The 21,622-nt window shown below is 30.0% G+C and overlaps 1 protein-coding gene across 10 annotated transcripts in view; it reads right to left on the bottom strand.

The window, feature by feature from the left end:
* Positions 1–5,297: 5,297 nt before the first annotated feature.
* Positions 5,298–21,622, bottom strand: part of LOC145829474 (uncharacterized) — a 36,553-nt gene continuing 20,228 nt past the window's right edge. For 2 of the 10 annotated variants that reach the window (XM_082937279.1, XM_082937295.1), the window contains 8 exons: positions 18,624–18,749; positions 12,188–14,370; positions 11,673–11,997; positions 11,255–11,336; positions 11,008–11,034; positions 10,000–10,275; positions 9,451–9,699; positions 5,298–7,088 (listed from right to left, as the gene is read on the bottom strand). In XM_082937279.1, the coding sequence (XP_082793405.1) occupies positions 5,788–7,088; positions 9,451–9,699; positions 10,000–10,275; positions 11,008–11,034; positions 11,255–11,336; positions 11,673–11,997; positions 12,188–14,370; positions 18,624–18,749 (4,569 nt within the window). In that variant the 3' untranslated portion in view covers positions 5,298–5,787. Of the gene's footprint in view, positions 7,089–8,811; positions 8,946–9,450; positions 9,700–9,999; positions 10,276–11,007; positions 11,035–11,254; positions 11,337–11,672; positions 11,998–12,187; positions 14,371–18,623; positions 18,750–21,622 lie in introns of all 10 variants that reach the window. The other 8 variants (XM_082937337.1, XM_082937345.1, XM_082937353.1 and 5 more) reach the window with 8 other exon arrangements.

Here is a 21,622-nt window from a genome sequence, read left to right as displayed (position 1 = left end):
AAATTTGCACTTTTTTTTGGGTAAAAAGTGCGAACTCAAGAGGAAGTCTACCGTAATTAATATTCATTAGGCACTAAGGAAACCTGTTGTAGAATAAATAACTAAATAAAATTTTTATTATAAAAAGACTACTTAAATACAATACAAACCAGCTTAAATAAGAAATCTTTTAAAAAATCAACTGAAATTGAAGACCTTACAGTTAATAATGTCTGCAACTGAAGTCTAATCTAATGTGAAGGATGAGCTTCATGACTGCTTGCAGGTTTTTCTATATCTGGTTCTAAATCAGTCAAATAAAGCCTCAAGTCACCTCCTTTACAAATATCTAGATTATATCTCTTGCTCAAGATTTTGTTAACTGAACTGAAAGCTTTCTCAACAGCATAGCTAGAAGGATAAGCTATAAACAGCAATCTTACTTATTCCCAAATGATTGGATACTTTTGCTTTAGTTTTTGTTGAGTCCAAAAGCTTTCATATCGTTATTTGGAAAAAATTATTTAAAGTTTAAGGTCAGTTTGTAAGTCTGAGAAAGTTTCCTGTTAGTCAACGTTTACTCAAAAAGATCTGCTTCGAAGGGATCCATAATCCACTTCGGGACGTATAATTAAAAAACATCAGTAAACCGTTTATCAATATCACATTTAAGCTGTTCCAGATGAGATGAAAATACTTCTACTTCACCTTCACTTATTTGAAGTTTTAAGTTTTCCAAACTTGCAAACTGTGAAAACTGATTATTTTTGAAATTTTTTTCATACAGTTTAAATTGGTTTCTGAAACTGGTTATCTTACTTTTGACATTTACAAGTTTAAAGTTTTTACCTTGTAAAGTTTTGTTCACATTGTTGATTTTACCATATAAGTCTGACATGTAAGCAATGTCTATTTCTATTTTAACAAGATTGTCTGCCATTACTTTATCCTTTTCAGAGAAAAAAATCAATAACTGAATTAAATCAGCCAAAAAATTTCTAAACAGTTTCCTTTTCATAACCATTTCACTTCTGTATACATTATCATTGTATATATACATCATCATTGTCATTGCACAGCTAATTAAACAGACGACTTTGTAAAGCATGCCTTTTTATTTTGTTGAAATCTTTGATCACAAAGTTTATTGAGTCATTTAAACGGACGCTCAAATTTTTTGCAACTTAATGTTGGTGATGATATCTCAATGTATAGTAAATACATCAGGGTTTAACTCTTTGTAATATGTGATTATTTGACGATACTTTCCTATCATAGAGGGAGCACCATCTGTTGCAATTCCTATAAGATGTTATGAAGGTATTTTACTTACTTCAAAAAATTTTTCAATATTTCAAACACAAACCTTTCTGTGCTATGTGTTTCCATTAGTTGGGAGAACGCTAGTTCTTCGTATGTTGTACTATCAACTATTAAACGCACGCAAACAAGAAAAAGAAATTTATTTTCCGGCAAAGTGGACTCATCAACCTGCATAGAAAAAAATATTGCACATCATTCAAACTAACTTTTGTTTAACACATTCTGACATTTTATCTACACGTCGTTTCACAGTGTTGTTGCTTAAAGGAATAGAACGTAAAACATTACTGGTGTTTTTATAATGAATGACTTTTTCCAGAACTGTTTTTAAGACAAAAATAAACGTTTTTTCTCCAATGGTTTGAGGCAGTTCTTGTTTAGCAACTATAAGAGACATATAATAAGAAGCTAATTGTCCATCTTTAATACTTTGTGAAGTTTTCTTGAACTTGTTTGTGCTTTTACACTGTTTTGTTTTTCATCTCGACGTTTTCTGAAAAACACTACATTCTTATCTACATGTTCAGGAATGAAATACATACTTTACATAAACAAAATGAACTTTTTTTGTTAAAGTTTTATCTCTTGGTCAAATATTTAATGGCAAGCTAAAATTAGTAAAATAACGAGACAAAATGTAAAAAGTTTATGACTACCCAAAATTATAAAATCGCCCCCCATTCGCCCCTTTACTAAAATTCGCCCCTCGACTTACTAACATTGCCCCCAGGGGGGGCGATATCGCCCACTTTGGGAAACCCTGCTTTAGATAGTCATGTAGATATTTTTTAGTACTTTAATAATATTTATAACAAAAACACAAAAAAAACTGTTGGTTTTGCAGCCTGAAAAACTTTTATTAAAATTTTTCTAAATTTATGAACATTCTTAGTACGGCTAAGCAAACTTTTTTCAATAGATTAGAAAGAATTAAGTTATTAATACAAAGGCTTTCAATAAATAAGTACATGTTATATAACTTTAAGTACTACATTTCAATTATAGAATATGGTTTAGAGTTTTTACAAATGTTGGGTTTATACATATTCCTCTCACTTTTTTATTATATTTATAGCATAGTTTTACTCTATTTCTACTCACTTTTAATTTATCGCCTTCTTATTTATTGATCTCGTAGTTTTGGAACAACCAGTATAATTTAATTTTCTTTCAAACTTTTTAAAAACTTCATTTTTTTAATGAACGTTGCCCTACAAAAGTTAGCCGTTTTAAATGTTACAGCTTATACATACTCGGTGCAACGAAAGGAAAATTTTATAAGACCCAATAAAATTTTTGCATGCTTGGATTATATTTCATGAAGTATAAGTTTTTTATACTTTCATAATTTTTACATGGTAGATATATAACTACTTTGGGTTTACAGTTTTTCAAAAAAACAGTTGGTTGTAAAAGAAAATTAATCTCCGTAAATATATTAATGTGTAACAAAACAGGACACATATTATATTTGAAAGCAAAAAAATCTTCAAGTAATACTTGACACAAATGAAAAAAAACCTTTGTTCTTTACTATATTTTACTGACTGACTTTTATTTTATCATCATAAAAAAAAAGTGAAACCTATACTAAGTAAATCAAACTAGTGTTAAAAAATAAAACTATAAAACATAGTAATAGATTATAAAAATTATACTAGTTAACTAACATTTATTTTTTTAAAACCCATACAAAACACAAATAATAAAATTAATCAGTATATAAATGTTTATATCAAAATTTATCAAAAAATACATCTTTTCTAAAGACACAAACAAGTTCTCTTTCAACAAAAATTTAAGACTATATATATATTATTTTCTTTGTTAAAAGTACTGTTTCTTACGACCCTAAAAATAAGCTAATTTAGGAATTAAATTGGTACCATACTTATTTCATCAATTTTCGTGTAGAATTTCTAATTTGCTGAAAAAAACCTACTGTTAATTGTTTTAGAAAACTAGTTTAATTTTTGTTGTATATCTTACTTTTAGATATTTGCTTACAGTCATCTCTATTGTTTTATTTAAAGGTACATTATTTACAAATAGACTACATCTAAGCTCTACTTTGGTCTCACACTTAATACTCATATTCAGAGAGTTTTTTCACTAATGCTAAACTCAATGCCGTAATTTTCGGGACATGCATCTCACCATTTTATTTATTAGTTGGTGTCTTGACAAAGAACCGTAACACCTTTTTATTTCAAAACAAATCATATAATAAAAACTCGTCCTTTAAGTTGTGCCTGTTTAAAGTGGTACTTTAAATCATTGTATATCCAACAGTTTTGAAAAAAATTACAATCTTATCACTGCCTTTGCAATTTTTGCTACTTTAGACAAAATATATCAACTGCGTTTTAGAATATTTCATTATCCAGTTTTATATCAGGGTTGCTACTCTTTGAAAAAAACATACTAGCTTTAGTGACTTTAAACTAGCCTGTGTTTAAAACTTTTAAAATTTTCTCAAATTTGTTGTAGTTTACTAAGGTTTTTATATTTAATTAAAAAATCCTTACTAAAAAGTAGACTCTATATTATGAAACGCAATAAAAATCATTTTTGCAAAAGCGTAATAACCTCAAAATGTTTAAACATTGAATATTTTATTATGTTTGTATGCAGAACTAGGAGTGAGCAGTACCTAAAACATATATAGCTGAACTTATTATCAAAATTCTTAGTTTCTTTACTAAAATAAAAATTTAATTTCCGACCTCGTTGCTAGGCGGAAGTTATACCTAAGCGTTAAAATAAATACTATAAGATAACCAACAATAGATAGTAGAGTATAACTTAATTGATAATAAGAAGTATTGATGTCTGAATCAACCCATTCAAGTTTAATAAGATGGCCAGAGTCCGCTTGAAAATTTCAGAAAACTTCCTATAGCAAAGATTTTCAAAAAACTCTGCTTTATTCTAATTTACGTTAGGCTTTGTTTTTTAACTTTTTGTATAACAAAAAAATTCTATGAATCAAGGGTTACAGTGATAGTAAAAAATTAAAACAATATTACTAACTAAGGTTAACAGTGATAGTAAAAAAAAACTTTAACCAGTGCTAAAATGACGCCGTGCAAAACTGACACGTTCCCATAAAAAAGTGTGGGAAAAATTTTAATTAAAACAAGCTAAATCGGATTCACAACTAAAAAAAACAATTCCCAAAGAGTAGAGATTTTTTGCTAATTAAAAAAAAAGGATGATATACCAGTTAAAGTTCTAAATGCTTCAAAACGTTCGTCTATTGCAGAACACTTGGTAAATAACTCAACGTGTGCAAACAGTTATAATCTAAGTAGATTTACAAAATCAAAAATTGTAGTAATGTTTTCGATTTAATTAAACTTTAACTTATTTGTACTTGACTAAGGAAACATGTTTTAAGTGAGCAAAAAAAAATATTAGCTAAACTGTTTCTTTATTTTCATAATACTTAATGAGGCGTGTTATTGTCATTATATTAATGTATAGTTTTACTATAGGTTAATAATAATATAAGTAAGTTTAAATGATTTTATTTGTTACCAATTGCTTTTGTACTTTATTACTCTATTGATTACTTTGTTATTATTTAAGTTTTAAAGTCTTATCTCTTGTTAGCTTTGTACTATACGGATGAGAACTGCTTGAAATATGTTTAGTTTACTGAATTGTGTGTCTTGTTTTATAACTAATGATCAGTAATGATTGAATACTTAATTACTTAGAAAAAGCAACAAATAAACCAGAATAAAAAAATATTTTAATAAAAAAAGTAATTATTAATTTTTCTAGTGTGAACAGAAATTTTTCCTTGGTAACTTATAGTGTACGGCTTAAAAAATTCCGAATCAGAGCACACAGTATACCAAAATGTAAAAACTACCTTTTTAAAAAACGTTGACAAGGACTTTTATTTATACATATTTATAACGTAACACGAAAACAAAATTAGATATTATTTACGTTTATTACAGAAAAAAAATTAACCAATAGATATTAATTTCTAAAAAAAAAACGGTAGTTTATCCAAGTTTTATGAAAGAAAAAAACCCAAAAATCAAAGCTGTTATATACTTTAAAAGACTGATAAAAGTTAAGAACTATTTTTGTAACCTACAAAACTTTTAAAATAGAGATTAAAAAAAAACAATCAAACAAATCTACAAAACTGATATTTTGTTTGCTTTAATTACGCTTGCTATATAGTTAGTTTTTGTTTTTTATACAAAAAATCAGAGGAAAAAAAAAACGTAGGATGTATTAAGTAAAAGTTACTGACGCATAAAACAACGTCAAAATTATAATAAATGATCCATTAGTTTATTCATGTATTTAATTTATAGAAAAGTAAATGCTATCAACACACTTAAACTCATCTTTTTTTAAGAAAGTTAAATTTAATCAAGTTAAGTGAATACAACACAAAACTTTAGATAAGAAAAAATAACCCAATGTTAGAAAAGAAACAAAAAAGGTGGCAAGTTAAGGTCACGTGATGCGATGTTGCTGTTTTGTGAAATCTGATTGGCCCTCGCTCGACGAGCCCCAATCCTCGTCTTGCATCGGTTCGTCATTGCCGGCCACTTGCTGATTGCCCCTGTGGTGGGACTTGCTGTCATAACCGGCTGAAATCGAGCTCTGCGTTTGCTGATGTTGCGGAAGGAAACCCGGAGGGGCGCGCCCGCTCGACCTAGGGTTTTCCCTGCCTCCCATGTTCTGGTCGTCCTGGTAATGGGGGTAGCCGTGCGGCGGTACAGTGAAGAAGGGGTAGAACGGAGGGTAGTTGGACTGGTACTGGGGGGTTCTTGAGTAGGGAATCTGGTAGGTAGGCATGTAGCTGCCTATGGAGGGCAGAGAATTCATTGAGGAGGAAGAAGTTTTCGGACCGACGTTCCGATTGGTGAAGGCGCTGTCTTCCTCCATCGCTCTTTGATTTCTTACATCTTCTTCTTTTCTCGCCCCTCTGGACGGTTCCATCATTCTCAAATCTTCTTCAGGAGACAACCTCCTTCTTATTTCTTCTTCGTGCCTCATGCTTCTGGAAGGTCTGCTTTCTTCTTCGTAGTATCTGCTGTTCTTCCTACTCTCTTCCTTCAAGTGCTTGTGCCGCCCACTCTGACGGTTCTTGCTCTTACCACCAGAATTTTCATGATCGGATTCCTGCACTTTTACGTTTCGGGTGTTCTTTCTCTTGTGCTGGTCGTCGCCTTCTCTTTTCTCTCGCTTTGCCTCACCTTCCCTCTTTCTGTCGCGATTTCGGTTGGAGGCGGCTTCATTGTGCTTGGTGGTTGACGGTTGCTGCTGCGGAAGGTTTCTTTGTCTCCTCTGCGGTCCTTCTTCGGCGGGTTCCTGCCGACGGGAGCTGACCGCCTGTTCGCCGGAGTCGCGCTTGTCAAGCTTGTTGGACTTTTCGTGCTGCGACGAGGATATCGACTCCTGCTGGCTGGTGGAAGAAGCTCCTCTTATGTCCGGCTTCTTCTGACCCATCTGCTGCTGCTGCATGAAGTACAAGTTGGCTACATGGCGCATTTCATCCTCGCTTGGCCTGTAAGCGTGGTAGAATGGATTTCCGCCGGGTGTCGTGACGGAGCGCGGCTGGTAGGGAATGCCGTTGTAGAAGAACCAGTCGTGCATGGGAGGCATGTACTGGAAGTTGTAGCGCATCTGGCCGGCATCGGCGGCGTTGGAAGGAGGGGAGATGGGGTTGTTGAACTGACGCATGTCGAGGGCGCTGGCAGAATGGTGCAGTTGGTTGTGTGTAGGAGGAGGGTTGGTCATTTCTTTTGTGCCTGGATAATAAAAGATTAAAATAAAACCGATTTTTTATATGTGCTATAAATAAAGCATAGTAAAACAATGGGTTGCTGTAACAAAAGACAGAACTACTGACTTTTTTGAGTTAGACAGGAATTAGCTCATTAGAACTTTAGGTAAATGTTATTAAAGGGTCGACAAGTTACAACTTTGCTAAGCAAAAATTTCTGCGTTATATTTCTTAGCTCAAAATTATTTTTATATAATAAATACTTCAAATTTACTTCAAGTTAATTGCTAGTAAATGTTAGTAGCTATATAATGATAATTTAGATTAAATTTTGCTTATACCCATAGTTTTTTTATTTACTTTCTAGTAGAGTTTTTAAAAATTACATCGGCCAATGAAAGTTTTTTTATAGCTTCTTTTAAAATGCCGTCTCCTAAATTAAAAAAAAAAGTTATATTATAATAAGAGGATTAAAAAAAATCTTTTAAGTTAAAAATTCTATACATTAAGACGTAACAAAATATCAATTAATCTATTTATATCCTAAATTAATCACAGAATATTCATTTTATTCAACATTATAACTGAAAATTGTGCTGTAATATTTTGTGGAGGAACAACTAGATTAATTTTTGCTTATTTAAAAGTCTTTTTTTTGTTTTTAATTACAACTTAGCTTTTAACTAGTTAAATTTTGAAGTACTATTGGTTTTATAACAGTATAGTAAGTAATTTTTCATCATAATTAATAGTAATTTTAACTTAAAACAATCGATAAATTTAATCGTAATAAAGCTTGCCATAACACGACTTAATTTGTATAAATAAAAAATAATCAGAATGCTTTCAAATAGATAACTACAAGAACCAGTAAACAAAACATGCGTCGGGTATTTTCAATCAACTACATTAACAAATTATATATACTAAATTAACATACTCATGCAATATTTGTACATATTTTGTAAACTAAGTTTAAAAACCACCTGGCTTAAATCTAGCCAAGTAGAGAATAATTAAAGTTTGCAACGTTTAATCAATATAATTGAAATTATGTCAAACTATTTATAAATGCGTCAAAGATGTATTAATATTTTCAGTTTGAAAAACGGAGAATTTTATTTAGTAATTCTGAAATATATCTACAGATAAAAGTTTTAATGTAATGAGTATTCATTTAATTTATAAACATTTAGTTACATAAAAAAAAACCACAGCAAATTAAAAAAAAATTCAAGAGACAGCTGTAACTGATAGCGAAATTTCGCTTTCAAGCTAAAGACGTAAAAGTCACAACAAAAAGCTTTTTTTACCAGATAAAAAACAAGATAATTACTACTAAGAGTTTTACTAACTCGTAAATGCTTGACGTTTGACATTTTCTTTGACAAATTTCAACTAATTTAATGTAATACTTTTCAAAGACTCAATTTGTACATACTAGAAAAACTAGAAATAGTTCAAAATTTTAATGTATTTAGTAAAATCTAATAAAATTTGTAGTTAACTTCGAAAATTTTAAGAATAAAAGTTAATACTTTGCTCTTAAGTAAATACAGCTATCATTTTTTGTTTTTAAAAACAAATACATTTCTGATTTAGTAAGTTATAAATTTTAAATTTAACAATAAAAAGTAGTCAATAATGCATCAGAAGAACTACAGCAAATAGATGAAAATCCACAAAAAGAAACTTTTTGAAAAACCCACCCCAGAAATAACACACAGAAGCCCAAAAATTCTACTCACTTTTAACTGACTTAAACTTTTAGTCAAAGAAAATTATCTTTGATTGGTGACATTCCGCGATAAACCGTTCATCTTGTTATCGGCACTATAACGACGGAAAAGTGAGGCAGACCCGATAATCGGTGGAGAGGGAACTAAAGAGACAAATGAAGAGTTTGTGAGTTTAAAGTGAAAAATTTTTTTTTTCAGATTTTAGAGGAAAATTGAAAGAAAGTACATTCTGTACAGATAAAGGTAAAATTTAAAGCGGTATTAATTTATAGTTAATCTTAAATTATATGGTGTTCAAAATATTAAATCAATATACTTTAAGTTTTAATTAATGTTGAATGTAACACTCAGGTAGCATTGATTATATAAAAAGTCAAAGTTTAAACACAACTTAAATAAAACTAGGTATAAAAGCCAAAAATACGTAAATTAAACTAACTACATGCATAAAAAAGTAAAAAATATTCAATTTTCAACAAATTAGTACATGATTTGTGAAAAAATGAAACAGTAAAGAAAACAATAAGTCAAATTGTCCTACTACTTAACTTTGATTAAGCTCTACAAAAAAGAAAAATCAAACGGGCATCTATGTTTTCAGACAAATCATTGTGTGTCTAAAACTAAAACTATTTCAAAGGTGGACACCTTGAATCGGTCCATCTTCGAACAGCATGGGCCTTGTGCTGATGTTGAGCGACTGCGAGAACCTCGTGTCTTCAACGTGGCTCGGTCGATGGCTGCCACCTGATATCATCTGCGGTGACATTACCGAGTGCTGACGCCTCAGTTTCAGGTAATCAGGCCGCTTTCGCCTGGCGGTCACTGCGGCAGGTGGGACCGGAGGCCTGTCCTTCACTGGAGGGTCGACCATTATCGGTGAAGAAGCGATCGAGACTGGGCATAAAAGTCATTATAATATATACAGTTTAAACTACCATTAATTATAATAATATACTTATAAATATTTAACAAAAAATTAGCAGAAGATCATGTAGGATTGTATAGTTATACAAAAGGAAACAGCTTCTAAAAAAAGTAAGAAAACAATATGCCTTTGATGACTGCAACTAAAAACATCAAAAAAACAAAACAGATGGCAGTTCTCATAATAATGAAAAAGCAAAAAAAAAAGCACAGACATCGGACGCTCGACGCCTCTAAATTAGTTTTGCCACGAAAAAGCATAACATTAACCCATGTAAAAGTTGTTATTCATCTGGGCGCAGGGAATGTTTCCGAACGAAACCCTTCTCTTGGCAGGAGGTTTTTCGACAACTCTCATCATTTGCTGATGAATTTCTGCTGCGTTCGGAGACAGAAAATCTCGCTTCAATCGAGAGCTGCGCTTGAGAGCACCGGCATCGCTTTTTGTGCGACGCATCAGTGCTGGGTAGTCCGGCAAAAGTGTCATGTCTATTGCAAGCGATTTCGAGTGAATGAGCGGATTTCTGACCCCTTTTCTTTCGCCACCTTTCAATTTAATAGTTTTAACCCGCTCCATTGTAAACTTTTACGCCCGTTTTTAAATCTTTAAGTTAATTGGTATGAAATATACTCAAGTTACATTGTTACAATATATAAATTTATCCATCAAACCAAATGCTAAACTAAATAACTTTAGAACAATATAAGTAAATATCATAGAAACAATGCAAGAGAAAAGCAATAAAATTAAGTTAAACAATGTAATTTTATAAATAATAATTAAGAAACATTTTTTTCTATACAATTGTTTAGTTTTAAAACTAAAAACAAACTTTACAAACTAGTATATTTACATAAATTAAGCACGAATATTTAAGTAAAAAAAAAGCGGCACATGAAAACGTATGATTGCTAACTTTATAACATTCTAATGAATTTATCGAAAAACTATATGTCATAACTTTCACACATAACAAGTAAACTCATTAAATTTTGTTACTAAAACACCCTTCTCAATAGTTATTGTTCTGTCTCCGTAACTGAAAGGACTTTTATAATATACAAAACTTTAGTTTTAAAAACTGAATACTTTCTGTTAGTATTCTGTTTAATTTTTTTATTTTTAGTAATACGACACACACCTAATGTTTACTTAATTGTTACAAACAACATCATATAAAAATTTTGCTGATGCAAAATCCTACTTGTCACAGCATTAAGAAAACAAACGATGCTCAAACAAATAAACAAAGGGTTTATTTATTCACATGTACAAACCTGGTGTATCAAAAACTTCCAAGAGCTCTTAATTGTTCAAAAAATTTGGAACCACAAGTTTCCAGTTGAAAACACCAATTCCAATCCAAAAAGAACAGCGTGATAAAAGTAAAATAAAAGGAACCAAAGTTTTTATGAGTTAATAATAAAGTTACACATCAACTAAATACACAATTTCGTTAAACGTGTTTAAGGTGATGAATTAAAGTTAGCAAGTAAGTAAAAACAAAAGCAAGTAGAATCTTACCAAGATTTTGTTGCTTTGAAACATTTTGTAATGTTTTATCAGCTGAAAACTTTGAAGTATTTACTTGGGCTGCGTATGCGTCCTGTAAAATATTAATAAAAAAATTAGATTTATTAATATACCTGGAACAATAAAGACAAAAAAAAAGTTTAATGTTTTATTGTCTTCAAAGTCATAAATTACTTAACAAAAACAAACTTTTTTTAATATAAATACTAGCAAAGTATATCAGAAGTATTAGTCATATTATATAAAAATTTTTGTAGTTAATATCAACAAAACAAAATTACTGCTTTGGCAAAACAAAGTGCTTCGAAAAGTATTTGTCGATTTATTTTTTACAAAAATATTTTAACTAACAAAAAATAAAACCAAACACATCTTACCAGCAAATAATGCTAAAACTAATCTCAAATACCTGGTTATAGTCTGCTTTGTACAAGCTAGAATCTGCTACTTCAGTCGACGGGTTTTGTGTGGCAATTGGCGCATCGGAATAGCTGCTCAATGGATACCCTGAAGGCTGCGGCAGTCTTCGCTCACTTGAATCGTTAGAAGATGTCTGCGAAGGATTATTGACAACTTCCCCGGTTGCAGCTACCACCACCTTGCCGGCTCCTTCCATCTGAATTAGATTCTGCAGCTCCTTCTTACTTTTCATTCTCTTCTTTTTCTTGAGCATTCTCAGCCTTTCGAACTCGCGTTGGTGTTTCCGAAGTAAATTGTCCATTTCAGCATGTTGCCTGTAAGAAAAAATTAGACAAAACACTTAAAAATAGTTTGTCAAGATTATACGCTTGATTTGATCAAGCAATTATCGATAATAGTTTATACTGTTTTCATATTAAAACTTATATGATCTTAAATAACTCAAAATCAAAAAGAAAAGTTCTAAACTAAGTACTTAAACTAATAGCTAATCGGAAAATCCACCTCTTGATAAGTTCTTTGTATTCGCGATCGTCTTCATTCGGATCATCAGAATCATCATCACCGTATTGCGACTGGGTGGGCGAGTTGAGAGGATGCGGGTTCTTCGGCTTCGCCAGCTGATGCTGATTAACTATTGAAGTGCTAAAAGATTGATTGTTAACATCTATTGGCACGTAAGGTCTGTTGATGACTTGTTCTGCTTGAACGAACTGCGACGGCATGCTGATCTGCGTCGTGCTCAAAGCTACGCTGTTCAGCGTGGTGTTGAGAAGTTGACTACCATCTTGGACAGTGTGGTCAAGCATTAGAGGGCTGCTAACCGACTCAGCTGAACCGTCACGGGTTAAAACGGGATCTTTACGACTTTTAGTCGGTGTTGAGTGGTGCTCAGGTTTGAGTGGAGCCTGTTGACTGTTTTCCGAAACTTGCTCCGTAACTAATGTTTGGTTCAAAGAAGTTGTTGTGTTATCGAAAGATTGACTGGCGACAGATATTTCGAATCTTCCAATCTGTTTAACGGGTTTTACAGCAGTCTTTTCTGGTTCAGAAAAGTTTTTCTGCTCCAAGTCGCTCGTGTTAGTGACGGGAATAATTTGAAACCTTCCAGTTTGCTGCACTTCTGTTCCAGACTGTTGTTGACTTTGCTTCTTTTCTACTAAAACTTGGCTAGCACTTCTTTGCAATGTATCTTCAGTGTTTATTGTTTCCTGAGTAAGAGGAACATTACCTAAAGAAATAACTGACTCACCGGCAATGCTCTCAATATCAGTCTGATGATCATATTTATTATCAGTTTCCATCATTGAAGTCTCAACAGATATAGCTTCCTTTGAATCCATCTTAGGCAACTTAATGCTCTGTTTGTTATTTTGTGACATTATAGCTTTTAACTGTTTGTCTAAATCCTGATTACTAGTATCTATTTTGTAGAGCTGATTATCTACTACTGGCTTTTGATGGTTTATTGGTACACTAGCAGTAGATACTGAATGAGATTGTTGAGAAACACTTGACTGTTGTATTAAGCTTTCAATTTGTTTCTGAGATGGTACACTGATATTTTCAATAATTTTGTGCTGTATTTCAAGTTCATGCTGTGTGCTAATAGCGGATCCTTGAGAAACCTTTCTGTTTCTATTTTGAGTAGAAGCAACTGAATGCTGCTGGTTAGCAACATTTTGACCAGCTTGAGGCGGGTAGTGCCTGTTATGCTGGCCTTGAACACTGGCTGCACTGTTAACGCTACTGATACTTGCCAAGCTGCTTGTGCTGGGAGAGCGACGCAAGTGAGTGCTGTTTTGCGGTTGAAGATTTTGTTGTGTGTTAGTTGATACATTTTGGACAGATGGCGCGGTTTGTAAGTTATTTTCTTTGCTTTTGTAATGCGAGGACGACTGAATGGAAGAAGAATCAGTTTTGACAACTTCTAACGCATCTTGTCTTGGAGATCCGTGGTTGGACCGAGCTTCAGTCACCGTAGAAGAGCTGGACCAAGTTTCACTGACACAGCTAGGAATCTCGTTTAGCCTAGGTTCTTCAACGTTGCTTACGGGTTGCTGACTGGCAGCTGGTTGAGTAAGGTATGTTTGTTGTTGTTGGCCTGTTGGTAAATAAGTAACTTGTTGTGAAGGTGCATTTTGCTGGAATTGACGCGGGTTTACGTGTGAATAATTACTATTCTGTGGATGAAAACTTGGCTGTTGGTTTTGAAACTGCGAACTTTGAGAGTTCTGGGTCATCTGATGTGATTGAAAGTTCTGCTGGTTTTGCTGAATTTGGTTGTTGCTCGAATTATCTACTGTGTGATGCTGATTTTGAGGTGCAACTTGATGCTGTACAAAATTTTGCTGCTGTTGCTTTCCGGAATTTTCTTTTTCATTTTGCGACTGCACTGGAGCTTGATAACTCTGAGATTGCTGACTTGTCTGAACAGTTGCAGTGGATTGCTGCTGAGGGTTAGAATGAATATTTTGATTTTTAACCGAGCTTTCAGATTTTTCCAAGTTTTTCTTCTCTGCATTATCCTCGTTAGGCGGTCCATTCTTGTACTCGTCACTGTTTCTCACAGTTTCGTACACCGTGCGCATTTGCTCCTTGAAAGTGGGTATGTCGAGGGTGCGCAAATGCCTGCCATCAATCAATTGTCCCACCACATCATCAATCTCGTCTTCGTCTACTGTCAACTGTTTTGAAATTAATCATTGTTAGTTTCAAAAAATACTTCAAAAAACTTTTGTTTTACTATTTGTTTGAAAATATATTAATTTAGTTGCAACCCTGTATAGCGTATATATATAAATAGTTTTCTTTTCAGTTTTTGAAACACTACAACTGCTATTATTTTTTTTATTTGAATTTTTTTTTATCACCACAACAACTAAAAAACTAACTGCCTAGATTCGAAGATCATTTTAGCAATCAACCTAAACAAATATCCTGCATTTTATATAATACATAGTCGAGAAAAAAAAACAAATAAATTGTTTGTCATTTGTATTCAAATTTCTGTATAGACCTCTTAATAGCACAAATTCAAAGCTAAATAAGCTTATATACATATATATGTATATAAATTTTGAAATAACTTATGTATGCGGTATATGCTCTATCAAGTGAACTGAAATGTTTAACTAACATTGTTGTAACACGTTCTATGGCTTTAAAAATAATTTTGCAAATGCGCATAGAATTTAATTTGAAATAAAAACTTTGTAAACTTTACTTCTCTTGACCTAAGTTGTTTATAGTCGATTTTATTTAGTGATGTACCGGACCCAGACTTTTTTTTTCAAATTAGGATCCGGCCGGACCCGGAACCGATTCTTAATACTCTAAGTTATTTGTATTGTAATGTAAATAGTATAAAAACTACTATGTACGATAATGCAATTTTATATAACTAACTACTAACTAAAAATAATTGTGTGAAGTTTATCTTTTATGTGTTATATCTAACTATATCCTTTTGAATTTTGAAAAATTATAGTTTAAAAAAATTTATACTAAGAAATATTAACAGCTGCTAAAATAATTTAATAATAAGAAAGTTTATGATATGTTATTAAGGTCTAGTTAAGATTAACAGTTAAAAAATAGTAGCTGGTATGTTTGCTATTTTTCTGAACAATATTTACATTTAAATTTTATTAAAATTGAAAGAACAAAAAAAAAAACTTGAAATTGAAAGAAGAGTAAATAAACTTAAATTGAAAGAACAATAAAAACACTAAAATATCTATTTTGCTAAGTTGTGATGAAGAAGTAAAAGTTTTTCCCCGGTATTTGGAAGTAAGCGATTGCGGTTATTTTCATACAAATTGCCAGCTTCAGAAAACAATCGTTCTGAATACATAGAAGATGGAGGTGCAGACAGACATTTCCTTGCAAAGCTTGCGAGATAGGGGTATTTTGCTCGGTTTAAGTTCCACCATTCTAAAACATCGGCTTCTTTGGCATGACTTTTTAAATTTACTTCGGTTAAAAAGCTGTTAATCTCAGAAACAACCTCGTCACTTTTTATATTTTGTTGCTCGTTCTGTGCTTCTTCTTCTTCTTCTTCAGTAGAGTAAAAGCTAAGAAAGTCATTTGGATCAAACGTTGAAGATTGTGACTTTGAACTCTCTAACGATTTATGTAGAGGAGAGTCACAACGTTCATTTGCCTCACATCTGCTATGCTTTTTGACTAGCCTGAGTTTTTCAAAAAATCTTAAAACTAGCCTGAGTTTTTTTAAAAAACCAAACTAGCCTGAGACAGCCTAAGATTTTTAAAAATTCCCAAAAATTTTCAAACTAGCAGGGTTGCCACTGTTTAAGTCATAAAAAACTAGCTAGAGTCGGGGTTCCCACCAAAAATTCACAAGTTTTTAATTTTACAACATAGGTAAAGAGTTGCATTTCTGAAATGTAAACAAATGTAAATTAGTCACGTGTACAAAATGAGCCAATCACGGTAGGTGTTTATTTTAAATGATGAAAATGACTCTTTTAAAATTTACACAGGGTTTGTTTTTGAAAAAATACTTTTTTGTATGCTCTTTTTTACTAACTAGATCCGAATCAGCCGGACCTCTCTTAGGATCCGGCCGGAACCGGATCCGGATATTTTTTCATATCAAGATCCGGCCGGATCCGAATATCAGACAAAATTGGCAATATCCGGCCGGGTCCGGATTCGGATAGTGAGTCCGGTACATCACTAATTTTATTATATCTATTAAAAATTTAAAAATAATCGTTTGCTAATAGAGATCCTAGCGAAATAAGTTCACTGGAATATGTAGCAATAAATTTACACAGTATTCTTTCTTTATCTAATTAACACACAGAAACATGTGTTAGGTTAATAAAGAAAGAGTACTGTATAAATTTGTTATTACGGCTTTTATTATATCTATAATAATATTTTTTTAAATTTCACACTCAGTTAAAAATAAAATGCAAACAAATTAAATTTATTGTAAAGTTGCTATTTTTCTTTTTTGTGAAAAATAAAATACATAAGAAATTTAGTGTATTAAAAAAAATCATTAAAATAAAAATGTGAAAATGTTTCTTTAAACTATACACTAGCTGGCGCAAAAAGTACTTAGAATAAATTAAAATTATTTTTTAAATAAACTAATTTAGTTTTATCGCTACGTGAACGTTATTTTATAAATATGATGTTCAGTTTTGCAATCCGTAAGTATGATTTAATGTTTCAGATTGAAAAAACATATGGTTAAATGGCAACTTGTTTTAAATTAATATTTAGCTTCATAATGATGTTTAGAAAATCTTTATGGAAACTAAACAAAATTTATGAATAAACAAATTAAGTTTAGTTTTAGATTCATACATAATAATTAAGAAATTTTAACAAAAAACAATAAACGTTTAAAATGCGTGTGTAGTTGCTACTTGCATTTTTTGTAGTAGACATGATTTATAGAGTTAAGTCTATTATTCAAAAAAAAAATTCGTATTCGGATTTGAAATATTAGTATCGTAATAAAATGCGTAATTTACGCAGTTCCGTTTTGATTTTATATCATTGACATAATTTTCCAAAATGCAATGTAAAAGTTCAGAAATCATTCGCTTACAAGGAAGCTTTAACAACTTGATTTTTAAGAAAACGTTTTTGTTTGAAACATTTCTAAAGAAACTCAACTTTGTAGTTAAACTAGACATGAAAAATTTGACAGGTACAAATTTTATAACAATGAATCATACAAATTTAAGTAAAAAATCACAACTTTAATGATTATCAAGCTTTAACAATGCTTGCAATGGTAAAATTCATCTTAAATTTTAAACACTGTATTTTTTAATTTTACATAATATATTTTTTCTAGACTTTTAAAGTTTTTCTTAAACTGTTTAGTATATACTTAAATGAATAGATTAAGTGTTTCTGATTATCTAAGTATCATTTATAATAATTTCTAAAACAGTTAAACATAATAAACAATACACTTAATTTAGTATTCCTAACTTTTTCAAGCAAAAATAACTGAAAGTCTTATTGTTGCCAAAAAATAATTGGATTACATACTTAAAAATACAATTTTCGAAAAAAAAAGGTAATTTTTTGTTTGGTCAAACACATACAATTTCAAACGAATTCACTTTTAGCAAATATTCTACTTTTAATAACCCATAATATATTCAAAAACTTAAATAAACGTAATGCTTAAAAAAACTATAATTATTTTAAATATCATAAAAGTACTTAAACATTTACAAATAGACACACCTAAACACTTGAACAAAGAAATACGTCAAAATTTATATTATGACTGTAAAAACCTCAATCAGCAAACAAATTCTTGGCAATAAAACCATATTTGCTAACAAAATACATTAAAAATATGATTATTACAAAATGTTACTGGAAACTTAAATCAGGGTTGCCTAAGGTTTTTCGTAAAATTTTCAGGTTTCATGAATTTCTTTCAGATTTTTTAAGTTAGAAGTTTTTCGGTTCATTTTTAGTAAAAATTAAATTTAAGGTATACAACTGTTCTTTATGGTATAAAAATATTGATAAGATATTGTTATGCTACATTAAATGTGTTTTAAAATAAAAAAATCTAAATAATATATATTTTTTTTTATTGATAGATTTTTTAAACCTGATATAAAATTCATTACTTTACATGTAAAAATTGTTTATAACTTCTCAAATTCCAGATTTTTTGCAACCCTGATAAATTTAAACTTTATATTGTTTAACATTTTGACACAAACTTAAGTCTAAAAAATACGCTTGTAAATTTATTACTTTAAACACTATACACATTCTAGTTGTTTAGCAATAAAATTTTTAAGTTACAGAAAAGTTTATTCTTATTATATGATTATCATTTATTACTTAACAAAATTAAAGACTGCGACTTATAATCATTATATAATATATAACATTTGAATTTACAATAAACTTTAGCACTTACTTTAAATTTCACTATTTTTCTGTTAAAAGTTGACAGTTTACAGTGAACCATAAGTTTATTGTCTTCCCAAATATAAGCAGTAATTGTAACTCTGGTTGGCTTGATTTCATAATTGCCCTGCTTTACCTGAAATTTATTTATTTATTAACATTCAGAACTATAAACGGTGTGTAAAAATAAACTTTGTAAATAATAAAATCAATATATTCGAAAAAATACTTAAGTAGGTTAATTTTTTTACAAATAAGGTCAAAACTTATTCTTTGCTTTGGTAACTGTATAAAACTTATCTATTGTAAGCAAAAATTTTTGACTAAAAACTTAATTACCAATTGTATTTAATGTTTAAAAACTAACCAAGCAGTAATTAACAAAATTTATATTCTACAATTTACACAACATTATAAGTATAAAAAAATTTAAGCAAAACAAAAGTGAATATATTTCAACATTCAAGTAGAACTAAAAGTGGAGCAAAAACAACAAGTTAAAATTTTAGTCTGTCAAAATAAACAAAAAACTAAACTATCTATTTTAAAAACAACTTACAATGTTTAACATAGCTTTTCCAAATTCATAAACCATTAATGCCAGCAAAATCATGAACAGAACATAAAGCAATGTTCATTACCAAAAAAAAAAACGCAGCTTTCCAAATTATAGCATTTCTTTGAATGACGAGATGAAAGTAAAAAAAAATAAATTAAATTTTTCAGAAAATGAATAGTATAAAGTTTACTTTACCTTTTTCCCATTATTATTTTTGTAAGTTACGAACTGAGAGCATAGAAGGGATTGGTGCTCTGAATGCGTGAAAAACTTACGTAAAATAAAAAATTCCTGAGGAAAATTATAAAACTTATTCGCACTGACAAAATGAAATTTTAGTGGTTTCAGGCTGAATTTGAACCTGTTCTTTATGTAACGTTTCTGTGTCAAGGAGTTTAAAACATAACAGTACTGTTAGAATTGTTTTTTTAAACTGAATATTAGAAGATATTTAAAAACTTTCAATGAAATCTATGATTTATAAACACTAAAAACTATTTTCTAAAAAATATAATCTGAAAATGTTCAAGTATTACTTGTCATCAAATGTCATAAAATAAAAGCTTTTTTATCACTATAGTATGTACACTGCACTATAACTGATTATATGTCACCCTTTAACAAAAAAAAGTAAAATAATAAAAAATGGTTTGTACATAAATTTATCTGAAAATTTAAAAAAAGTTAAATTGTTTTATAACGTGTTTTTCAGCTGATTAAACCTTTTAAAAATAACTTCAGTTACTTAATTGTAAAAAAAATTGCAACTTTGCATTTTTTAGCTTAAACATATTTTTCTTAGTATCAATACTTACAATAATGTAATGACGTAAAATATTTTTATTTCCATTAAACAAAAAAAATATATAATACGTTTAAACATTTATCATAATATTTGTCATTTGTTTCGTATAACAGCATTAATTTCGTAAGCTACGTGAAACATGACGTCATAAGGTTTGTGAAAGCAAGCTTGTAGTGAGACATATAACTATTTAACCATGTCAAGTAAATTTTGTTCTATATTTTTCAGAGTGCGAACAAGTTACATTAACAAAATATTTGAACAGAAATAAAGAACCAATTATAAAGAAGAGAATGAAATTTAGAAGCAAACTCACTTATCAAGATTACAAAAAGTTACATAACAATGTTAGAAGTTGCATTCTTGACATTTAAAACTCACGATGCAGCAATTGAAGTAACATGTAAAAAAGTTTTACATCTAAAAAATTCAAATGATAAAACATTGTAAATTTATCAAGTAACTTTACCGTTGTAATAGTGCAAATTATTGTTTAATAAAAATAGCTGACGTGTGAATAATCGTTCTGGATTTAATGTTGCAAATAGCGCAGGCAAGTATGCTTGCAAGGGAAGTTTCGTACGTCACATAACAACTGTGTCATAAATATGCTACCATTAATGATTAATTTAATCAATTTTATGATTGTTCTAGGCTTTCATATAATTCTTTTGTAACAAACGAGCCTTTCATTTCTTGAAAAAAACTTTACATAAAATTTAAACAAAAAGGTCTAAAAAAAGAAAGTAAACAAAGATCAAACAAAAACTGAAAACATTTTTTATAGTTATAGTAATTAAAATCTTTAAAAATAACTAAATTCAAAATGTTTGGGTGAACAAAAGTATAAAGAAATTAATACCGAGATAGCAAAGCTACGTGATCAAGAAAATTCAATCAAGCGAATCAACGAGCTTTAAAGCGTGATTCCAATTATGAGAATTTGTATAAAAAAATCAAATTGATTAACAGTGACGAACACTAATAAAAACAAAATAACCGCTGACATATACAGAAAATTGTGTAAATTTTTTATAAAAAAATTATTAGATAGATAGGAAGTAAAAAAACGTATAGAATTCATTATTTAAAAAAAAAACTTACACGAACAATGCTAACTTTTTAAAATTAATTCTAATACTAACTCGGTGCAAAATAAAAAGTGGTAGTTTTTAATATAATGTAATTAAATCATTTTTCGAATATATTTAAGTTTCATAATGCTATATACAATAAATTAACCAAAAAGTAAGGTTTTTTTTGAACAGGTAATCATTTTTTATTAAAAAATGATGTACCAAGTTTACCAAAATATTTAACTTCAGTTTAAGTTTTTTTTTACTATTACATCTTAATTACTATGTATATAATGAGAAAATGCTTTTTTTAAACTATTGTGTATAAACAATGATTTTAGTTTTTGTTTGATCTTTTCTTACTTTCACTTTTTGAGCCATTTTTTTAATTTTTTTAAACAATACAAACAATTTAGTTTAAATAAAATATAAGGAGAAACAAAGTGCATTGTCAATTCCTAGATCAGTCACTTAATTCATATATTTTTCCTAAAAATTAATTGACTTTTATTGAAAGTGATTTTTCTGCTTACGGTCAACAAACATTAAATATGTGCATAACATAAAAT

The sequence above is a fragment of the Thalia democratica genome, chromosome 1, assembly GCF_965202585.1.
Source record: "Thalia democratica chromosome 1, ktThaDemo2.hap1.1, whole genome shotgun sequence".
Lineage (NCBI taxonomy): Eukaryota > Metazoa > Chordata > Thaliacea > Salpida > Salpidae > Thalia > Thalia democratica.
Note: the sequence above shows the minus strand (reverse complement) of the source record. Positions and strands in the feature narration are given on the sequence as shown.